This window comes from Primulina huaijiensis, chromosome 2, assembly GCF_012295235.1.
Source record: "Primulina huaijiensis isolate GDHJ02 chromosome 2, ASM1229523v2, whole genome shotgun sequence".
Classification (NCBI taxonomy): Eukaryota; Viridiplantae; Streptophyta; class Magnoliopsida; order Lamiales; family Gesneriaceae; genus Primulina; species Primulina huaijiensis.
This window is the reverse complement of record NC_133307.1, coordinates 5,236,925-5,258,183: the sequence shown is the minus strand read 5'-3', so window position 1 is coordinate 5,258,183 and position 21,259 is coordinate 5,236,925. Positions and strand designations below refer to the sequence as shown.

The following is a 21,259-nucleotide window of genomic DNA, read 5'->3' as shown; positions in this document are numbered from 1 at the left end:
GATTGGATAGATTCTTGTTCACGACAGGATGGACTGAATTTTATCCATTTTACAGGCAAACAATCTTGCCACGAATCACATCAGATCATTTCTCAGTGGTTTTGGATTTGGAAAAAATTAAGTTGGGTCCGACACCTTTTAGATTCGAGAATGTGTGGTTAAGGGACAAAAGTTTTAAAACTTCAGCATCAACTTGGTGGAATAGTGCGGCGGTTCAAGGATGGGAGGGATATAAATTTATGATGAAACTTAAGGCGATCAAGGTGGAAATTAAGAGATGGAATGAAGAGGTTTATGGGATGGTGGATATGAAAATGGAGGAGTTAAGACAAAAAATCAGCATGTTGGATGAGTTAGAGAGTGAGGAACTGGGGTCGGAAGAGGTAGCGAATGAAAGAAAATAAAAAATTTTTTAGAAGAATTGATATGTCGAAAGAATCAAATACATTATCAAAAAAGCAAGATTAAATGGGTTAAAGAGGGGGATCAGAATACAAAGTTTTTCCATTCACTTTTAAATCAGCGGAGGAGTAAGGCTACCATTAACAGATTGGAAATGGAGGATGGATCGATTACAAGTAATGAAGATGAAATTGTATCCATTGTTTTGAAGTTTTTTGAGGAGTTGTATGGTAAGACAAATGTGAGAAGTTGGGGGATTGAAGGTGTAGAGTGGTGCCTCATTGATGAAGTTTTGAGCTGAGAATTAGAGAAACTTTTTTCAGAAGATGAAATAAAGAAAGCTGTTTTCGAGTGTGATGGTGGTAAAAGTCCAGGGGCTGACGGATTTACTTTGGCTTTTTTCCAGAAATGTTGGGATATAGTTAAGGGAGATATTAAAGAGAGTTTTTGATGAATGTTATCATACAGGAATCATAAATGGTGTTACCAACGAAACTTATATTTGTTTGATACGGAAAAAAAGTGAATCTATCAAAGTTAAGGATTTCAGACCGATTAGCCTCACAATAAGCTTGTATAAGATACTAGCAAAAGTCTTAACTACAAGGATCAAGAATGTTATATCAGATACAATTTCAGAATCCCAAAATGCTTTTGTCAAAGGAAGATAGATACTCGATTGTGGTCTTATAGCGAATGAATTGCTTGAAGAGGGAAGGACAAAGAAGAAGAAAGGGTGGTTGTTTAAGGTGTATTTCGAAAAAGCTTACGACAATGTGAATTGGGAATTCCTAGATTTTGTGTTGATGAAAAAGGGGTTCGGAGAGAGATGGAGAAAGTGGATCAAAGGATGTGTGTCGAACGTTTCATTTTTGGTTATGATTAACGGGAGGCCAAGGGGCAAATTTAGGGCGCATAAAGCGCTTAGACAGGGAGATCCATTGTCTCCATTACTGTTTAACTTGGTAGTGGATGTTTTGGGAAGATTTATTGATAAGGCTAAGGTAACAAATATGATAAAGGGGATTGAGGTAGGTAGAGACAAGATAGAGATTTCTCACATTCAGTTTGTGAACGACACACTATTCTTTGTGAGGAATGATGATCATATCAGGTTTTTGGTTCTAGTTGTGAGATCATTCGGTATTATGTCTGGATTAAAAATTAATTTGGAAAAAAGTGCATTGTTGGGAATCAACTGTGAACCAAGTGAGGTTGATTTGTTGGCACGAGAAATTGGATGTGGGAAGGAGAGTTGGCCTATTAAATATTTGGGAATGTCTTTAGGTGGAAATCCATTAAAAGTAACGTTTTGGGAACCCATTGTGGCTAAGATGTCCAAAAAATTAGCAAGTTGGAAAAAAGCTTTTTTGTCAAGAGGGGGAAGATTAACTTTGATATCATCAGTTTTGAATTCTATTCCGATATATTACTTGTCTCTTTTTAGAATGCCTAAATCTATTGCGGAGTTGATTGAGAAGATTTCAAGAAATTTTTTATGGGATGGAGCGGATGGAGATGTGCATAGCCACTTGGTCGCGTGGAAGCAAGTGTGCAAACCTAAGGACAAGGGAGGGTTAGGTGTTGGGAATATCATCTTGAAAAATAAGTCCATGTTGGGGAAGTGGTGGTGGAGATTTTGCGCCGAAGACGGAACACTTTGGAAGAAAATTATTGTGAGTATATATGGGTTACAAGAAAACGGGTGGGATGCGGGTTTGGCGAGAAATGTTACGTTCAAGAGCCCTTGGAAGTTTATTTCCCGAATTTACCCTACTTTTCAGCAGCGTGTGTCAATAGAGGTGAGAGGGGGTAATAAGGTTAGATTTTGGGAAGATAGGTGGTTGGGGGATTCATCTTTCAAAGAGCTTTTTCCTGTTTTATTTCAGTTATCAACAGTTCATAATATGCCAATTTCTCACTATGCCTATTTGGATAACGACTTGTCTACTCAATCTTGGGACTTTCATTTTAGGAGGGCAGTCAGAGATGAGGAACTCATTCAGTTGACCGAGTTATTAGGGTTGATAGAGAGAGTTAGGTTGATTGAAGGGGTAGATGATTTCCGAGTGTGGCGAGGGGATTCATCTGGGGTTTTTACGGTCAAATCATTCTTCGAGTCTTTTTTCCCACGTACGCACTTTCCACTTTTTCCTCTACTCAATCACATTTGGAAGGTTCCGGTCTCGAAAAAAATTCAGGTGTTCTCATGGATAGCTACTCAGGGTAAGTTACCGACCTCGGAGATTATGCAAATAAAGTGGCCCTCGATTGCTATTTGTCCAAGTTGGTGTGTTTTGTGTAGAAATGACTCAGAAAGTCAGGATCATATGCTCATCCATTGTCCATTCACGAGCGGTTTGTGGGCTAAGGCGTTGAAAGAACTTGAGTTGGTTTGGGTGATGTCGGAATCAACAAGGGAGTTATTTGCTATGGACCTCGGACAGCTGACAGGTACCAGGGGAAGAACTTTTTGGCGTGTCGTGGTTCAGTGCATCTGCTGGTATGTATGGCTGGAAAGAAATAGAAGAATTTTTGAAGAAAAGGAAGAATCACGAGAACAATGTTGGGAAAAAATAAAGATAGCAGTGGCCATGTGGATTGGCATTCATGAAGATTTCAAAAATGTCTCCATATTTGATATATTGCGACATTGGGCTTTTGTTTATTATTAAAAATTAAAGTTTTTTTTGTAGTTCATGATTTAGTGGATCACTAGTCCACTAATGTAATTTGACACATTATTATTAATAAGATATCATTTCTTATAATAAAAAAATAATTTCCATATCCATTTTATACGTTAATAGTATGTGAAACTTATAATTTGCAAAGCCTATCGTTACAGAATCAAATTTAAGAATATTATGGATATCGTGTGATAATGTATACCTGTTAATATAATATAAGTATTAAGTACTATCCCTTACCTTTTCACAATGTCATGAACTTGACTTATAGCTGAAATTGAAGTTGACATGCAAAGCGATAGTGGGTCGAAGTCTGACCATCAAATTGGAAGAATGCATTTTCTGAGTGATATTATCTACAATTCAGAAGCAGATAGTGCTTTACCAGATGGTCCGGAAAGAGAAGACTCTGACTATGAAGAACTAGAATTGGATTTTGAAACATCAATATCGGGTGAATGAGGAGATAGTGTTGACTCTGCTGTTCTTGAAAACTGAATTTAAGAATTCGCAGGAGAGATGATACACCCTTGGAAAATAGAAGACCTGATGATTCTTGTGTGTCTCCCCAATTGTCAAGCGAAAATGATAAAGTGTCTTATCAGGTTCTCGTCTATTCCAGTATCTTTTAAATTATGTTCTTTCATTAAGTATCATTTTAAGCGATTACTTTTTTAGCAAACTAATTTCATTTTTCCTAGCGAGTTTATCAGGTCATAAATCTGTTAAGTGTACTGTGATCTTTCTTTCTTTCACTTCATTGTCTAGCTATTTTCCTTCAATTAGCTCTTTATCATCATTGGTACTTGGTAATGTGATTCGGTTGCGTACTTGTCTTCAGGCTTCTTCGGTTTCTTCTCCTCTTTCATTTTAGCCATGGGTCCCATATTTGGTGCACTGTCATATTGAAGTTTTTGTGCTCTCTTTTCTCCACATCACGAAGTCCTCCCACAGTCCCACTTTTTCATGTCTTTTGCAACCACAAATGTAAATACACAAAAAGTGGAAGAAGACAACTAGCAACAGGGAAAATGTCAAATGATGATAAAATCGAAAAGAATAATAACCCAGAGGAACCTTCTCTGTACAACTCACTTCTCACCCGAGGTTCTAGCCAGTACATCGCACTTCTCACCCTAGCTTCACGCTAGTACGAACAATCAATAGGGAAAAATATCTGAATACCCCAAACTCTTAACCATCGCCCCCTTCTTATATTTATTTCCCCTTTCCCCAAGTTATCCCGTATTACTTCTAGAATCCATTTCATGATTGGATACTGACTGTGGCCCAAATTACTTTGGCCCATTTCAATAGGGAGAAACTATTTTCTTTCTCCATAACCGCCTTTTTTTCTTTCCATTTCTTTTCCAGAAGCAGAATTGAATGTGGATCTTATTTGTTTACTTCAGTTTGTTATGGTTTTATGTTCGAATTCTTGCTGGCAAACACCCTACACTAAAGTAGTGAACTAACGTTAGGAGGCTGTTTGATGATTTTTCATGGTTGCTTTCTACTAGAGACTTTCTGCATTAGCATAATAATTTCTTATCCTTTTCATATTGCAGCCTGAGACTATAACAGATATGAAGCAGAGATATATCAGTCACTGTAACATAGGCACCGGCATTAAACAATCTAGTTTTGTTGGCCAAAGAGGTATTTTTATATCTTTTATGCAACCTTACTATGTCAGTTAATGAAGGCTATAGACAAGTTAGGATTTTTAAGATTTTTCTCTGATGCACCTCGTTATTCTGTTGGTTCTTCCTTCCGTATTTTTATGCAAATTTCATTACAGGACAGATTGTCGAAGATAAGGGATAAAATCATAATTGATTTAGTGTCTCTCTATAATTTAGGATATTGTATCATTGTTATGAAATCCCTAATTTATGGGATCGTATATTCTGCTCTACATAGTCTACGGTTGTTATATTAGGTGATTATTGGTTGTAATTATTATTACGAAATAATGGAATTTACGTATTTTTACTCCCAAATTATTATTGTTCTCTTCCTCGAACATCGCATCAGAGCTGTATGGCTTAGTTCATTATGAAATCATCTTTTTCTTCGAATTTTGAGCCCTAAGTTGCTATCTTTTTCTACCATTTATTTCTACAAGGAATGATGGGAGAAAAATCCGAGACACCTCCTCCTACCAATGAGTCGGTGCAACCTGCTGTGAGTGAATTGCAATAGCTTCATTGTGCATTTCGCTTAAATGGAAAAAATTGTCTGAAATGGTCCCAGTTAGTCTGAACCACACTGAAAGGGAAAGGAAAACTTAGCCATCTCATTGGTCTCGCGCTCAACAAAGACAACCCTAAATTTGCAGCTTGGGACGAAGACTCACGAAGGTCGGGGTGACCATACTTTGTTTGAGAAACACTCAAAATCAGGGTTATATATTACTTGTCTATGTTGACAGCGATGATGAAAAGGAGAAGCATGGCATTAGACATCGATTAGTAGCATAATTTGAGATCAAAGATCTCGAAAGGTTGAAATAATTGGTATAGAAGTGGCATATTCGAAGCAAAGAATCTTTATCTCCCAACAAAAATACAAGATTTACTTCGAGAGAGGGAAATTAGCTTGTAAGCCTATGAGCATACCCATAGAGTTTAATCACAAGCTTGGGGATATCTCAGAGGACGACATGGTGAATAGAGAGATGTATCAACGTCTGGTTGGGAAACTCATTCATCTATCTCACACAAGTCCTAACATAGCCTACACTGTGAGTGTGATTAGCTAATTCATGTATAATAGCCTGAAGGAAGTGCATTGGCATGCAATTATGGGAACACTTCAATACCTTAAAATGAGTTCAGGAAAAGGAATTCTGTCTTGAAGCCTACACAGATTCATATTATGTTGGGTCAATCACTGACAAGAAATAGACTACTGGATATTGCACCTTTCTTGGATGAAATCTTGTGACTTGGCGAAGTAAGAAACAAAATGTTGTAGCAAGGTCGTGCAGAATCAGAATATCGAGCTATGGCTCAAGGAGTTGGTGAATTGCTTTGGTTGAGGATCATCCTGGAAGGTCTAAAGGTGAAGTGTAATGGGCCCATGAGACTTTATAGTAATAACATATCAACAATCAACATTGTTCATAATCAAGTGCGACAATGATCGAACAAAGCATATTGAGATTGACAGACACTTCATTAAAGAAAAGTTGGATAGTGACTAAATTTGTACACCATATGGCTCTACAGACCATCAGCTAGTTGATATATTCACCATTGGGAAGGCCCACCATTTCAATAGATTGTTTCCAAGCTGGGAATGACAGATATCTACTCACCAGCTTGAGGGGGAGTTCGCAGATAAAGGGATAAAATCAGACTTTATGTAGTGTATTTCTATAATTAAGGATGATGTTATCGTTGCTTAGAAAATCCATTAATATATGTGATTGTATATTCTATTCTATGTAGTCTAGGGTTGTCTATATATTAGGTGATTAATTATTGTAATTATTATTACGAAATAATGGAATTTACGTATTTTTACTCCCAAAATATTATGTTATCTTCTTCCAACACATACCATATTACTTCTAACGAAAATATTAATGTAGTAATATTTGGTTAATTTTATTTCTATGATTCTAATTAAGCCACTAGGAATGCAAAAGTTACAGTAGTGGAATTCTACCCTCTCTTTTAAATATACGTAAACCTAGATAAACTTTATTGGAGTCGATATTGCTGCAAAATATTATCACTCAAGTTTTTGTGTTGCCTTTGGATTGATGAAGACAAATCTAGGTAGTTAGTGACCTTGATATATGTAAGGCAACTTAGGTTAGGGTGGTGATGGACAAAATCTTTTTATTTTAAATATGAAACAAAATTATATTAAAATAAGAAAACAGAGTACATTGAGGCGGATAAGATATCCGCAAAAGCACAATACAGGAAATACTACATTGTCGTCAATAACCTAAAAATTTCCAATCCCTGACTAGATCTAAGATAGAGAAATGATTAAACTCTGCAAGCTTTCTCGTCCACCTAGCAACCTTAAATCTAATCTTTTCCCAAACTTCGTCTATAGACTCTGCTATATCGTTGAAGATTCTTCTGTTCCGCTCCAACCAGATTGACCAAAAAAGGCAATGAACTACCACATTCCAAAAGGTCTGAAATTTCCATCCGTTAAGTGATCTCGGGTCCAAAAGAAACATATCATGCCGCCGCTCTTGAAAATATCTACTCCATACCCAATTCCTGCAATACTCTGTTCCAAATTCCACTTGTGAACGAATCATGCAAAAGTAGGTGATCTTGATTCTCTTCTTTGTTCCGGAAAAGTGTACACCAGTTCAGACATAATGCATAGTTAGGCCATCTTCTTTGCAAAGAATCTCAAGTCGGCAATTTTCCAAAGCCACGGTCCATGAGAAATTAATAACCTTATGTGGGTTAGGTTCTCTCCGAATATTAGAAAAAGAGGGGAAATTTGGAAAATTACTGACCGAAAAAAAAAGACTCATAAAAAGATATGACAGAAAAAGACCCTGAAAAGTCCTCCAACCAAACCCTTAAATCCACCCTACCTAACTCCAAATGAACAGTATCTAAAACCCCTAACAAAGTACACAACTCATCAATTTCAACCTCATTCAAAGCCCTTCTGAAGCACTGATGAAACTGTTAATAGGTTTTTTATGACTCAAGTAGATCTGGAAAAAAGATGGAAAAATATATTTGAACAACGAAACCCCCCACCAACTATCCTCCCAAAAACGAACGATATTCCTGTCACGCTCCGTGTCCGAAGCGTCGGTGACATTCGGCATTGTTTAATTACTTGTAAACAATTAAGCCTCGTATCGAAACAAACCAGTCTTTTTCATAAATAATATTGTCTTTACAATGACAATGAAACGAATTTACATCAGAGCGGAAATAAAAGGAAAATAAAATTTTTGAATCTTGATCTCGATCCTTGATTCACCATCCCCAAAAAGCATCTTGCTCTTCCTCATTCAGTTGCTCCTCGTTTATATCTGAAATTTGTAAGGGGTGAGTGTTTTGGGAAACACTCAGCAAGTGGGGGGTCGATCGATTTCCAATGACACATATAGAACTTATTCTTTAAAACATTTCTTTAACACACTTTCAAAACTTATTACTTTTAAGCAGAAGCGATTCGAACAAAAGACACTTTTTCAGATGATTCGAAATAGTTCAGAAGCAAATCAGATAATTTCAGACAGCACAGACACAACACTGTTACTCATCTCATTTCCATGGTCAAATTATCCCCAATATGTTAGTCCTCTAAGGGGTGAGGCCAGAACACGGTTTTATACCCACCGATGGGGGCCAGACAGAACATGATTTTATACTCACCTATGGGAGCCAGACATAACATGGTTTTATACCCACCAATAGGGGCCAGACAGAATTACAATTCTCGTCCCATTTCAAATCAAGTTGTAATAGTGCAACACAGAATTTAGATTTACCAGACAGAACTTATCAGAGTTTCATATATCAGAATTTCAGACGGATTCAGCGGAATCAAAGAATTTCGAAGAACAGAAGAAAACATATAATCGATCGAAATTTTAAACAGAACAGACTGACTTTTTCCGAAAAAGGGGACACACATACAAGCATGTCATATTATTTATATGCAAGGTTTAAAAATACAAACAAACATACATATCGAAAACCCACTTACTGAAATTCAAGGTGTAGTTCGAAAGTAGCCAAGCTTGGACGTATGAATCTTGATCAGATGATGACCGAATTTTAGCAGCACTTTGCCTAGATTTATGACGTCAATCCAGCAGCACTTTGACGTATCTTCTAAGCACTCGGACTGCACGAAGCTTCCTTCTTGGCCTTGGCCGAAATTTAGAGGATTTGTGGAGAGTGAGGACCGGATTTTTGAGGTTTTTTTTTGGGTGTTTTTCATTCAGCCATGGTGTAGTATTTATAGGCAAAAAAAAATGGCTTTTCCTTAGCCATTTGGACGTCCACCTTGGTGCACAAGTAAGGAAATAAATGTAGTCAAATCCATCCCAAGCATCAAAGGTCACCTTGATCAACTCAAGGGTTATTTCTTACATAATAAATGTGTCTTAGCCTTTTAGCTCATTTCCTTGGTTAACTCAATGATCATCTCTTGCACAATAAGTTTGTCCAAACCTTTAGCTCCTTTAACTCCTCTTCTTGGTTAACTCAAAGGTCATTTCTTGCAAATTAAATTTGTCCAATTCTTTAGCTCTTCTTCTAGCTCCATTTTGGTTCTTTTAGGACAATAAAGGATGAGCTTCTTTGAGCTAGAATATTGAATTCATGAGCTAGGGATTTTCTCCGCGACAATCAATGAGCTTCCTTGAACTGAGGGTTTTAGCTTATGAGCTGAGGGTTAAGCCCATGAGTTAAGGGTTTTCTCACTCACACGCACCCTGGGAAACTTCCCAGGAGGTCACCCATCCCAAAATTACCCCAAATCAAGCACGCTTAACTTTGGAATTCTTATGTGATGAGCTACCGAAAAGAAGATGCACCTTCGTGATATGAGTAGTACGAATCAAATCTTTTTAAGCCCTCTTCAACTGTACAGTCCATTACATTGAACAGTCTCGGAATCCCTCTCATTCCCGTGTGGGATCGGTTCATTCATGTTCCCTCCACCTAGAAGCCTGCCAGGAGCCGCTCATTGTCCGTGCAACTGATGGCACCGGCGATCACCCCCCGCCCTCTTCGGCCCCAGGCCTCACATGCCCACTAGCTTCTGCTTGGTTCGTCCCCGAATCACACCGTACTAAGAGAAGTCGGCTCTGATACCAACTGTAACGCCCTAGATTCGACGACTATTCTCTCCCTCTTAAATTGAATTTCGTCCTCGAAATTTTCCTTGATTTGATGATTGTAAAGCTTAGATTCTCTTATCCACCTCAAACTTAACCTCTAACTTGAATCTTACTTTTCAATTCGGTCCTCAAAATCTTGAAAATTGCAATTCTAACCCAAAAATTTCCCAAGACGACTCCTAAATCCAGCTCAAGTAGTGCATGCACCTTATTTTATTTAAATTCTTATCAATTCCACTACCCAACATGCATTAATCATTTTACATGAAGCATGCAACTAACATTTATATCATGCATTATATAAACATTTAAAATAATTTTAAGCATATAAATTATAAAGCAGTAAAAACTCACATATTTGAGGCGTGACTTCTTGAGCTTCTCGAAGTAACAGTACACAACCCTTTGGGGATCCTCGGCTCTGATACCAACTGTAACGACCACGATTTTTTTTTCCTAATCTTAAATCATAAATTCTAAATTCCTAAATAAAATAATTCAACACAATCATTGATCATAATAATTTAACAATTTAAATCTCAAGTGCATAAAATAAATCATTAACATAATCTTTAAATCATTTATCTATCTAGCTAGTGCGGAACATAAATGGCCCTCGGGTGTGTACTGCTGCACTCGATCCACTCAATCGTCACCGCCTCCAAAATCATCAAATCCTGCATCATACAAACCTAGTGAGTCTAATGACTCAGCACGTTCTAAACATGGATAGCAAATAATACATATACACTCACATGCATTTAAAAATCATATTTTTATTTAAAATAGTTTTTGAAAATAAATAAACCAATTTAAAATCTTTTAAAAATCATTTAAGCATAATAAAATCATAAATAGAAAATTATTTTAAAATAACTTTAAGCATAAATAAATCTTTTAAAAATCATTTAAAATAAGCTTTAAGCATAAATAAATCATTATAAAAATAGCTTTAATCCTCATCGTAAATCATATATCATAAAATCATTTTTATCATAAGATTTCAATCATATATCATTTTTGGGTGAAGTTTGATCCTTGAAAGTGACTAGCTTTTATCCTTTGGTCGACTGCAGTCTTAGCTCCACATGGTCCATGGGGGTGTGCACTAGGCTCCACCGTGGAAATACGTTCGTCGGGGCTCCCTCAGGGGCCTTCTCTCATAGACGGGCTCCCTCTGGGGTCTTTTCCCACGTATGGGCTCCCTCTGGGGCCTTCTCCCGTAAATGGGCTCCCTCTGGGGCCTTTTCCCCTCACGTTATCCCCACAAAATCATATATCATAAATCATATCTTTTGTCACAGTCAATTCACATCCCTCAAAATATTTTTTCTTTTTCTTTAAAAATCATGAAATAGCACAACTTTCCAAAAATAGCATTTTAAACAGTAAAAATTGCACAGCTTTACCAAAAATCATAAAATAACATATTATCATCAAAATAATCATTTTAAATCATAAAATATTATTTAACATACGTTGTGATCCTTCGGGACGCTGCCAAGCGTTTTCGTATTTTCCTAAGTTTAAAAAGACAGTTTTGCCCCTGGACATACAAATTCTCGAATTTATCTTTTTCGCACTTTTAATGACATGGGCTTATTCTAAATAATTATTTAAGCTTACACGAATCTTCTCATATTTTTATTTGATTTAAATCGATGACTTTTAAATTAACCTTTAAATAAGACATATTAACGCGTTTTAATATCGATTTAAATCAAACATTAATATAAAATTCCCAAATTAAAAAATTAGACTTTTAATAATTATTTAAGCTTAAACCTAATTTTTCATAATTTTATAAAGCTTAAAACTAGGTGTTTCAATTAATTAGTTAATAAACGTTTCGAGCGGCGATTAACTCCCGGAAAATTCCAAAACTCGTTATTTTGATCCCAAATTTTAAACATAACATTTTTAGTATATATTATACCCTTCCAAGTCATGAGCCACACCCGTGGACCCATGGATTCAATTTTAGCTTTATTATTTTTGAAATTGACACATATACGATCAACCCGAGCCATCTCCCAAAATACTCGAGCCACGCCCGAGCCACCTTGAGCCAAACCCAAGACAACCCATCTAGGAACCCTACTGACCAGCCCCAAGCCCATGAACCAGCCTTTGGCCCGCGACAAATCCCCTGCACCCTGAACACAAGTGCATGCGTGTGTGCGTGTGAAGTCTCCTAGGTGCACTAGGATTCCTTACCCTTCTAGGAACCTTACAGCTCCTGAACCATCAACCAGAACTGACCCTTACCGAGCCTACACCACGCTCAGACTCTACCCAGACCAGCCCTGCAACTTGAACTCACGCACAAACCAATTGAAGTAAACAGAAGCTACTCGCATGGTTTCCACTCACGCTACAAGACTCCCAGCCACCCTAGGACTCCTCTAGCCACTTAACCAGCGATCACCTCGGACCCTCACCGACCCTGGACCATGCCCAGCCCCAGCCTAAGCCTAGCCCACCACCGAGCCCTGTCCCTTCCTACCCCTTTTTGAACCATCCTAGAGTACCGACCAGACCACCTAGCCCAGCCCCTACCAACCCCAGCCCCCCCTCGTGCAGTAGACATGCGTGAGCATGCATGGGAGGAGTCCCACTTCGGGTGGACTCCTTCCACAGCCTAGAACTCGAACCATAGCCGCCCTAGGACCCTACCTAGCCTTCGAAACTGACCCTGGACAAGCCCCAACCAGCCCTGGTCGAACCCCTAAGCCCCATGCATAGTGATCGAGCCACTTGAATTGCACAAACCAACCAAACCCACGTTCCTTCTTCTGAAATTATTCTTACGGTTCCAGCTTATTTCCCTTCAAAATTTATCATGTTTTGTCCATAATTTATCATATTTTATCGTGTTTTGGCAGCGTGTCCGTTGGGTTCATAACGATTCTTGTAAAACAAGCATAAAATCGCAAAAACGTTGAAATTAAGTATCATACCATAAAATAATCGAACCCACGTATTTTTCATACATAATCAAATAAAACACACGTATTATGATTTGTATGATGTTTGAAAGGGTTTAGAAAACGTGTGTTTGCGTTAAAAACGCTCGAATATTCGATAATCGTTGCGGGGAAGTTGGTGGCGATCGGAGCGGCGTTTCGATTGTTTCTTTTGCGTAAAAGTGGCGTGAATCGATAGTTCTACGCATGACGATGGATCGGTGATTGTTGGATCGAAGGAATCAAGTAAAAAAAATCAAAATCATAGCCTAGAAACTCTCGGCTGCTTGTGTGTGTAATTAGTGTGTGTTTTAGGTGTCCATCACGTGGATGGTGAATGGGTGTGTGAGTTGCCAACTAATAAATACTTAAACATAATTTAGGTTTAAACAAACTCTAATAAATAATTTAAACATTAATTAGATAATTAATTTGACCCCAAGTTTAATTTAAAAATTAAATACTAAGATCAATATAAACTCAAATTTAAAAAGGTTGATATTTCTATCTTCAAAATTTGCCATTAAAAAAATTCTTAGATTTCACTTAGATACTAATTAAATAAATTGATTAAGGCCTAAAAGTCATCATAAATATTTCAATAGAATTTCAAGAATTAAATCCTTAATTTAAAAAATTAAAATTTTAAAACACCTAAAATCTTATAAATTGCATAATAATTAAATTAGACCTCAAAATACTAAAATTCGTAAATCATTTAAATTACTAATTTTCTTGGCTTAAAATAAATATAACATTCAACTTTTTTTTTTGCACCTTAATCGCCTCCGATCTCCGTCCCCCGATCTGACTTCGAATATCCGGACATAAAATCCTTAATTTCATGAATTCATGTAAAATTGTGCAATTAATCATTTAATCATGCAATCATACCTTTAATCGTATAAAAATATCATGCTAGCATTTAAAAGCAATTAAATAAAATCATTTAAGAAATTAAAACAATTTTGCATGCATGTGGTTTACATAGACTGATTTTTCGGACGTTACAACAAGGATCAGAGAAAGATTTGATGCAAAATATGAGAACAAAGACGAACCACCCATATTGGAGTTAAAACCCTTGCCAGAAGAATTGAAGTATGCATTTCTTGGAGAAGATGAAACATATCCGGTGGTAATTTCTTCCAAACTAGCAAGTGATGAAAAAGGTAAATTAGTTGATATGCTTAAAAGACATAAAAATGCAATTGGTTGGACACTATAAGATTTCAAGGACATTAATCCACTAATTTGCACTCACAAAATTCACTTAGAAGAAAATGCAAAAACATCTCAACAACCACAAAGGAGATTAAATCCACACATGAAAGATGTTGTGAAAACTGAAGTTCTCAAACTACTTGATGTTGGGATTATCTACCCTATTTCTGATAGTAAGTGGGTAAGCCCAACACAAGTAGTTCCGAAAAAATCTGGCATCACAGTGATAAAAAATGAAAAAGGTGAATTGTTAACAAGTCGAGTCCCATCTAGTTGGCGGATGTGTATTGATTATAGAAAATTAAATGACGCCACTAGAAAAGATCATTTTCCATTACCATTTTTGGATCAAATTTTAGAAAGAGTAGCAGGTCATCCATACTACTGTTTTCTAGATGGATATTCAGGTTATTATCAAATTCCCATTGCACTCGAAGATCAAGATAAAACTACATTCACATGTCCTTTTGGAACATTTGCATTTAGAAGGATGCCATTTGGATTATGCAATGCCCCAGCAACATTTCAAAGATGTATGCTAAGCATTTTTTGCGACATGGTTGAAAATTGTTTGGAAATTTTCATGGATGATTTAACTGTCTTTGGGAATACATTTGATAATTGTCTTGAAAATTTGGAAAAAGTTTTAAAAAGATGCGAGGAAAAAGGTCTTATTTTAAATTGGGAAAAATGTCATTACATGATTACTTCTGGAATTGTTTTGGGACATGTCGTGTCATCTCATGGAATTGAAGTTGATAAAGCAAAAGTTGATGTCATTGCCAATTTACCCCCTCCAAAAACCATTAAAGAAATTCGCTCATTTTTGGGACATGCTGGATTTTATAGGAGGTTTATAAAGGACTTTAGTTTAATCTCTAAACCCATTTGTAACCTCTTAACAAAAGACAGTGCATTTGAGTGGACTCAAGAATGTCAAAATGCTTTTGATAAAATCATTCGACATTTAACATCAGCTCCTATCATGCAACCTCCTGATTGGTCTTTACCATTTGAAATCATGTGCGATGCGAGTGATTATGCAGTCGGTGCAGTATTGGGTCAAAGAAGAAACGGTAAGCCTTATGTGATATATTATGCAAGTAGAACTTTAAACAATGCTCAAATGAATTACTCCACAACTGAAAAAGAACTACTTGCTGTAATATTTGCATTAGATAAATTTCGTTCTTATTTGATTGGATCAACAACTATCGTGTTTACTGATCATTCTGCTATTAGATATTTGTTGACCAAACAGGATGCAAAGCCACGACTGATACGATGGATTTTGTTGCTCCAAGAATTTGACATTGTGATCAAAGATAAAAAAGGAACCGAGAATGTCGTAGCCGATCATTTATCGAGACTAGTAACAGGATCATCTTGTGAAATGACACCAATTAACGATAATTTTCCTGATGAACATCTATTTTCAGTTACTACTACACCTTGGTTTGCTAACATAGTAAATTTTCTTGTGACAGGAAAAATGCCACCGCAATGGAGTTCTCAAGATAAAAGAAAATTTTTGAATGAGGTAAAAAACTTTTATTGGGATGATCCGTATCTGTTCAAGTATTGTCCGGATCAAATTTTTCGACGTTGCATACCCGACAATGAGGTAAGTAGTGTCATTAAATTTTGTCATTCAGAAGCATGCGGAGGACATTTTTCTTCAAAGAAAACAGCTGCAAAAATCTTGCAGTGTGGATTTTATTGGCCCACTTTGTTTAAAGACACCCACGAAATCTGCAAGATCTGTGAAAATTGTCAAAAATTGGGTGCGATTTCAAAAAGAAACATGATGCCTTTGAATCCTATTATTGAAATTGAAATCTTTGATTGTTGGGGAATAGATTTTATGGGACCTTTTCCACCGTCGTTTGGATACTTGTATATTTTAGTTGCAGTTGATTATGTTTCCAAATGGATAGAGGCAATTCCATGTCGAACAAATGATCATAAAATCGTCATCAAATTTTTAAAAGAAAATATTTTTAGTAGATTTGGAATTCCTCGAGCCATGATAAGTGATGGGGGAACTCACTTTGTTAATAAACCATTTGCTTCATTAATGAAAAAATATGGTATTACTCACAAAGTAACTACTCCTTATCATCCTCAAACAAATGGACAAGTTGAATTAGCTAATAGGGAGATAAAGCAAATTTTGGAAAAAACTGTTAACTCAAATAGAAAAGATTGGTCTCTGCGACTTAATGATGCACTTTGGGCATATCGAACAGCTTTTAAAACATCATTGAATATGTCTCCCTATAGGTTGGTTTATGGAAAACATTGTCATTTGCCTGTGGAATTGGAACATAAAGCTTATTGGGCGATCAAAACTTTAAATTCAAGCATGGATGATGCCAACAAATTGCGTAAATTGCAACTTAATGAACTTGATGAACTCAGAAATGACGCGTATGAGAATTCAAGGATTTATAAAGCAAAAATCAAATCATTTCATGATAAAACAATTCTTAGAAAATCTTTTGAGATTGGTAAAAAAGTTTTGCTTTATAATTCTCGACTTCACATATTCCCAGGAAAATTACGATCAAGATGGACAGGCCCATATGTTGTAAAGCATGTGTATACTTATGGAGCTGTGGATATTGAAAATCCTAAAAATGGTGATGTTTTTAAAGTAAATGGACAAAGGCTTAAACCATTTTTAGAAAATGAAATTTTTCAAGAAGAGTTTATTTCCCTTTCCGATCCTTGATTTTTTTTGTGTTGCATTTAATTTTGTTTGTTTTTATTTCAGGTTTCCTTAATCTTTTTATTTTCCCGGTTAAATGGCGGATAACGGTACTCCGTGACTCTCATAGTCGGTTTAATCAGTTTCCCATAATTGCTGATACAAAAATAAAAAAAAACATTTCTTTTCTTTTCAAAATGGATGAAATTCTCTCAAAAATTTGTAAATATTTTCCCTCTGTTTCTGAAAATGTTCTAAGAAAAATTTATGCAGGAAGGTGTGAAAGATTGAGATTGCTAATGCAAAAAGGAATTCCAGAAGATATTCGTCTTGTAATAGAAGCTAAGGTCCGATTAGGAGGAGAAGTTCCACAATCATTGCTCATTCGGTATTTGCCTGGATTAGGAAAAAGCACTTATGCGAAAAAACGAAGGGCCAAAAGTTTAGGGGTTTGTCATAAGTGTGCAAGATGGACTTGTGACAAACGATGCAGATCTTTGGGATGTGTTTCCAATAACAGAGAAGATAAAATTGGTTTCATTAAGAATGGGCTGAGTAAGGAGTCTTTAGATAACATCTTATTGACTCTTGAGACGCATTCTAGTGGACATGTGCATATTGAACTTCTCCGTTTATGGAAACAATTCCAAGATGAGCGTCATAGTCTTGGGAATCCGACTAAAAAAGACCCTGTTTGCCAATTTATAAGAAAATTGGATGGGAAGCATATCCTCGACTCATAGAAGGCGTTGAAGCCGTTTCTGGACGTAAAACCAGAGGAAAATTGTGAGCCACAATCACACTACTGTTTACATGCATGTGTGTCATTATTGTTTTTACTGTTTATTCTGTTTACAACTGTGACCCATAGTTTTGTCCTGATAACATATTACCCCTATAAAATCTCTCATCTTTCTCTCTATTTTCGCAGAAAAAAAAAGAAGAAAGTAAAAAAACATGGCTGGAACCTCTGCACAATCATTGAAAAATATTTGTGTATTTTGTGGGTCGAGTCCTGGAAAAAATGAAGTGTTTGTAGAAGCAGCGAATAATCTTGGAAAGATATTGGCTGAGAGAAAAATTCACTTGGTATATGGGGGAGGTAATATTGGGTTAATGGGATCTGTTTCAACATCTGCTCATCTTGGAGGTAGTCAGGTTTTGGGTATTATTCCTACAGCTTTAGCTGAAGGAAATATTACAGGTGTTACGATTGGTGAGGAATTAAAAGTTTCTTCTATGTATGAAAGAATCACAAAAATGATTGAAAATTCTGATGCTTTTATCGCACTACCAGGTGGTTTTGGTACATTAGAAGAAATTTTTCACACTGTTTCTTGGGCACAACTTAATATCCATAATAAACCTGTGGGCTTGTTGAATATCAATAATTATTATGACAGTTTGTTGACATTTCTTGATAAAGCTGTGGAACAGAATTTCATTTCAGAAAATTCACGACGGATGCTCATCTGTGCTTCGACTGCCGACCAATTAATTGATGATTTGGAAGCTTTTGTTCATAAGCCTGATCCGATGATAACAAAGATCAATTGGTCGCAATCAAGCAATAAGAAAAGGAAGTTGGATCATTGATTCAAAAGTCGTGGATTGGTTTGCGTTTGTTTCAGTTTGTTATCTTCAATAAAATTCCAGGTGATATCTCTTTCATTATGTACTCTTTATTAATAGTTATTTTGACATTAGGGACAATGTCATATTCTGATTGGGGGGAGAACAAACTTATAAAAAAAAATTAAAAAAAATAAAAAAATAAAAAAAAATATAAATATTATTTTAAAATAAAATCATGTTTATTGTTTGTATCTTAGTAATTTTTGCAAAAATGTCATACATTACATGTTTGAAAGATTTAAATTAGAACATGCATTAATCTATTTAAGAATGTTTAAATTTTTATTTGAAAAAAAAAATCAATTTTAATATTCTGATCAATATAAAAATATGATTTATGAAATCTTTTTGAGTGATTAACCATTGTGATAAAATCAGGTATTAAAGTATATGGCCCAAGATATACCTTATAAGAGTGCCTAAAATTTTAAACTCACACATATTTTGTGAGTGAGTGGAGAGGACTGAGAAAACAGCTTTCGAGCCTTTATTGATCATGAGAGAGACTATCTATTGTTTAGATCTTGAGTTCTTATTTTGAAAAAAAAATGATATTTCCTGAAAAAAAAAGGAGAAAAATACAAAAAGAAAGATATTGAAGATCTATGTAATTTTTAAGTTATATGCTACGACCCATATATCTCTCATAAAAAAAAAAAAAGAAAGAGAGAGAGAAATTTATTGTACAAATTAAATAAATATGTGGTCAAGAAGCATAAACTTAGTCTGATTCCATGATGTTATGAAAAAAAAAAAAGGAAAAAATATATAATAAGAACAACTAGATTTTGAATCAATGGATTTTCTATCTTTTGATTAGTTTGGCTCGTTTGTCTGTCTGCATTCTGTAAACCATTTTTCTGAGCATTTATCTGTATTCCAACTCCATGAGAGAAATCGTTGCCATAAATTGAAACATTTATTAACCTGTGAGGATATGGAGTTGAGACTCTTACTAGGAATTTCTGAAGGCCGTGTACATTTAACTACCTGAAATAAGCTTTGAATTGATCATCTCAAATTATTTCATAAATTATAATTATGATGATCTTGATATAACTTTGACAGTTTTCAAATTTAATTTAAACACTTAGATAGTTTTGATTACATTTCTATTTAAATTAATCAATATGTTTTGTATTGCTATTAACGCTTAAATTGCTAGGGACTAGCAATAAGCTGGTTGGGAGGTGTGATAAACATAAAAATTGTACATTAATTAAATGTTTTATAATATAATTATATAGTTTTTGTTTTATTAAATGTTTAAATATTATATGTTTTATAATAAATTGTATAAAATATAAGTTGTTGTGTAATTACAAGTTTTTACTATTTTTTACAGGTTCGATAAAACAAGAATAAACTTGGCGTTGCAAATGGGATTAAGATGATTCTTGGACCTGTAGAAAGTTGATTATAATATCTACAATATTGTTGACAAGCATGAGATAAAAATCCTCTCACAATTGGGATCAAATTAAGCAACAAATAAAGTTACCAAAGGAGTGGCAGTTTTACCATGCTCTAGTATTTTGACCATATCTCTCAAATTACTTGGTCAAATGGTTTGAAAAAAATACCACAACTAGACAACTCAATTATCCACATGTTTCTTTTTATGTGAAGAAGCAAATTCGGAGAAGAAGATTTTCAAAAGTGATGTGTAATATAATATAATATCTTGGAACACCAATGAAGACTTATGTGTAAAAAAATAATATTTTATTTGTGGTTGTCTCCCCAAATTTGGCTATAAATAGGGGTGCATTGTAATGTATTGAGATATCCCTCATTCTATGAACAAACCTTTGAGTTCATAATATTTCTCTCTATATTTTTCCTTTATTTCTTCATTTAAATACAATTAGCATGTTAATTTCATATTCAAAGTTTTACACTTTGAATAATGAATAGCTAACTTCCTAAAGTTGAGATGATAAGGTGAAACTCTTGGCATGATAATAAGGTTATTAAAAGGTAAGAATCTATGTTTTATATTATTTAATCATTATTTATTGTTTATGTTATATTTATTTCTTTAAGCATTTTTATACCCTACTTATAAGTGGGAGTTTTGATTTATTGTTGCTATATGTTACACTAAATTCTTGGAACCATTTAAATGTTAGTTTGGTTTTACCAACCATTTAAAGTGGATGCCTTGATTTATTATATATCAATATATCATATTATTAATTTCTTGGTACCATTTAAATGTTAGTTTGGTTTTACCAACCATTTAAAGTGGGAACCTTGATTTAGTGTTTACAAATATATATAGCACAATAAATACTTGACCACATTTATAAGTTTTGGTATATATTATATACTTATAAGATAATAATTTATAACATAATATAAATATGATTATTTAATATATTGGAACCATTTTATTAAGTGGATTTCAATATTGTTCGTTAATGTTAACTTTATTAAAATACCAAGAGTTGATCTTTTAATCTCAACTACTTAAATTAAAATTTGAACAATTAAAATTTACCCATTAAATATTCAAACAATTAAAATTAAAAAGAAACAAAAACAAAAACAAAAACAAAACAAAAAGACATTGTAGTGGACTTGTAATTACCTTAGCTTCCCTGTGGATACAATATCGGACTCACCGAATTATACTACTTGTAGACAACCTGCTCTTGGGAGTGCAACAATCAAAGTGACAACATAGCGCATCAGCTATCTTGTCAGCCTTAGGTCAAAATCTTTCAATAGTTCGATCCACCGTCTTTGCCTCATGTTTAATTCCTTTTGTGTGAAC

General features: G+C 35.0%; 1 protein-coding gene across 1 annotated transcript in view; it reads left to right on the top strand.

The window, feature by feature from the left end:
- Positions 1-3,367: 3,367 nt before the first annotated feature.
- LOC140959109 (protein ALTERED SEED GERMINATION 2-like) overlaps positions 3,368-21,259 on the top strand; it is a 37,032-nt gene continuing 19,140 nt past the window's right edge. Inside the window, exons 1-2 of the mRNA XM_073416875.1 lie at positions 3,368-3,697; positions 4,661-4,751. Of these exons, the coding sequence (XP_073272976.1) occupies positions 4,679-4,751 (73 nt within the window). The 5' untranslated portion in view covers positions 3,368-3,697; positions 4,661-4,678. The remainder of the gene's footprint in view (positions 3,698-4,660; positions 4,752-21,259) is intronic.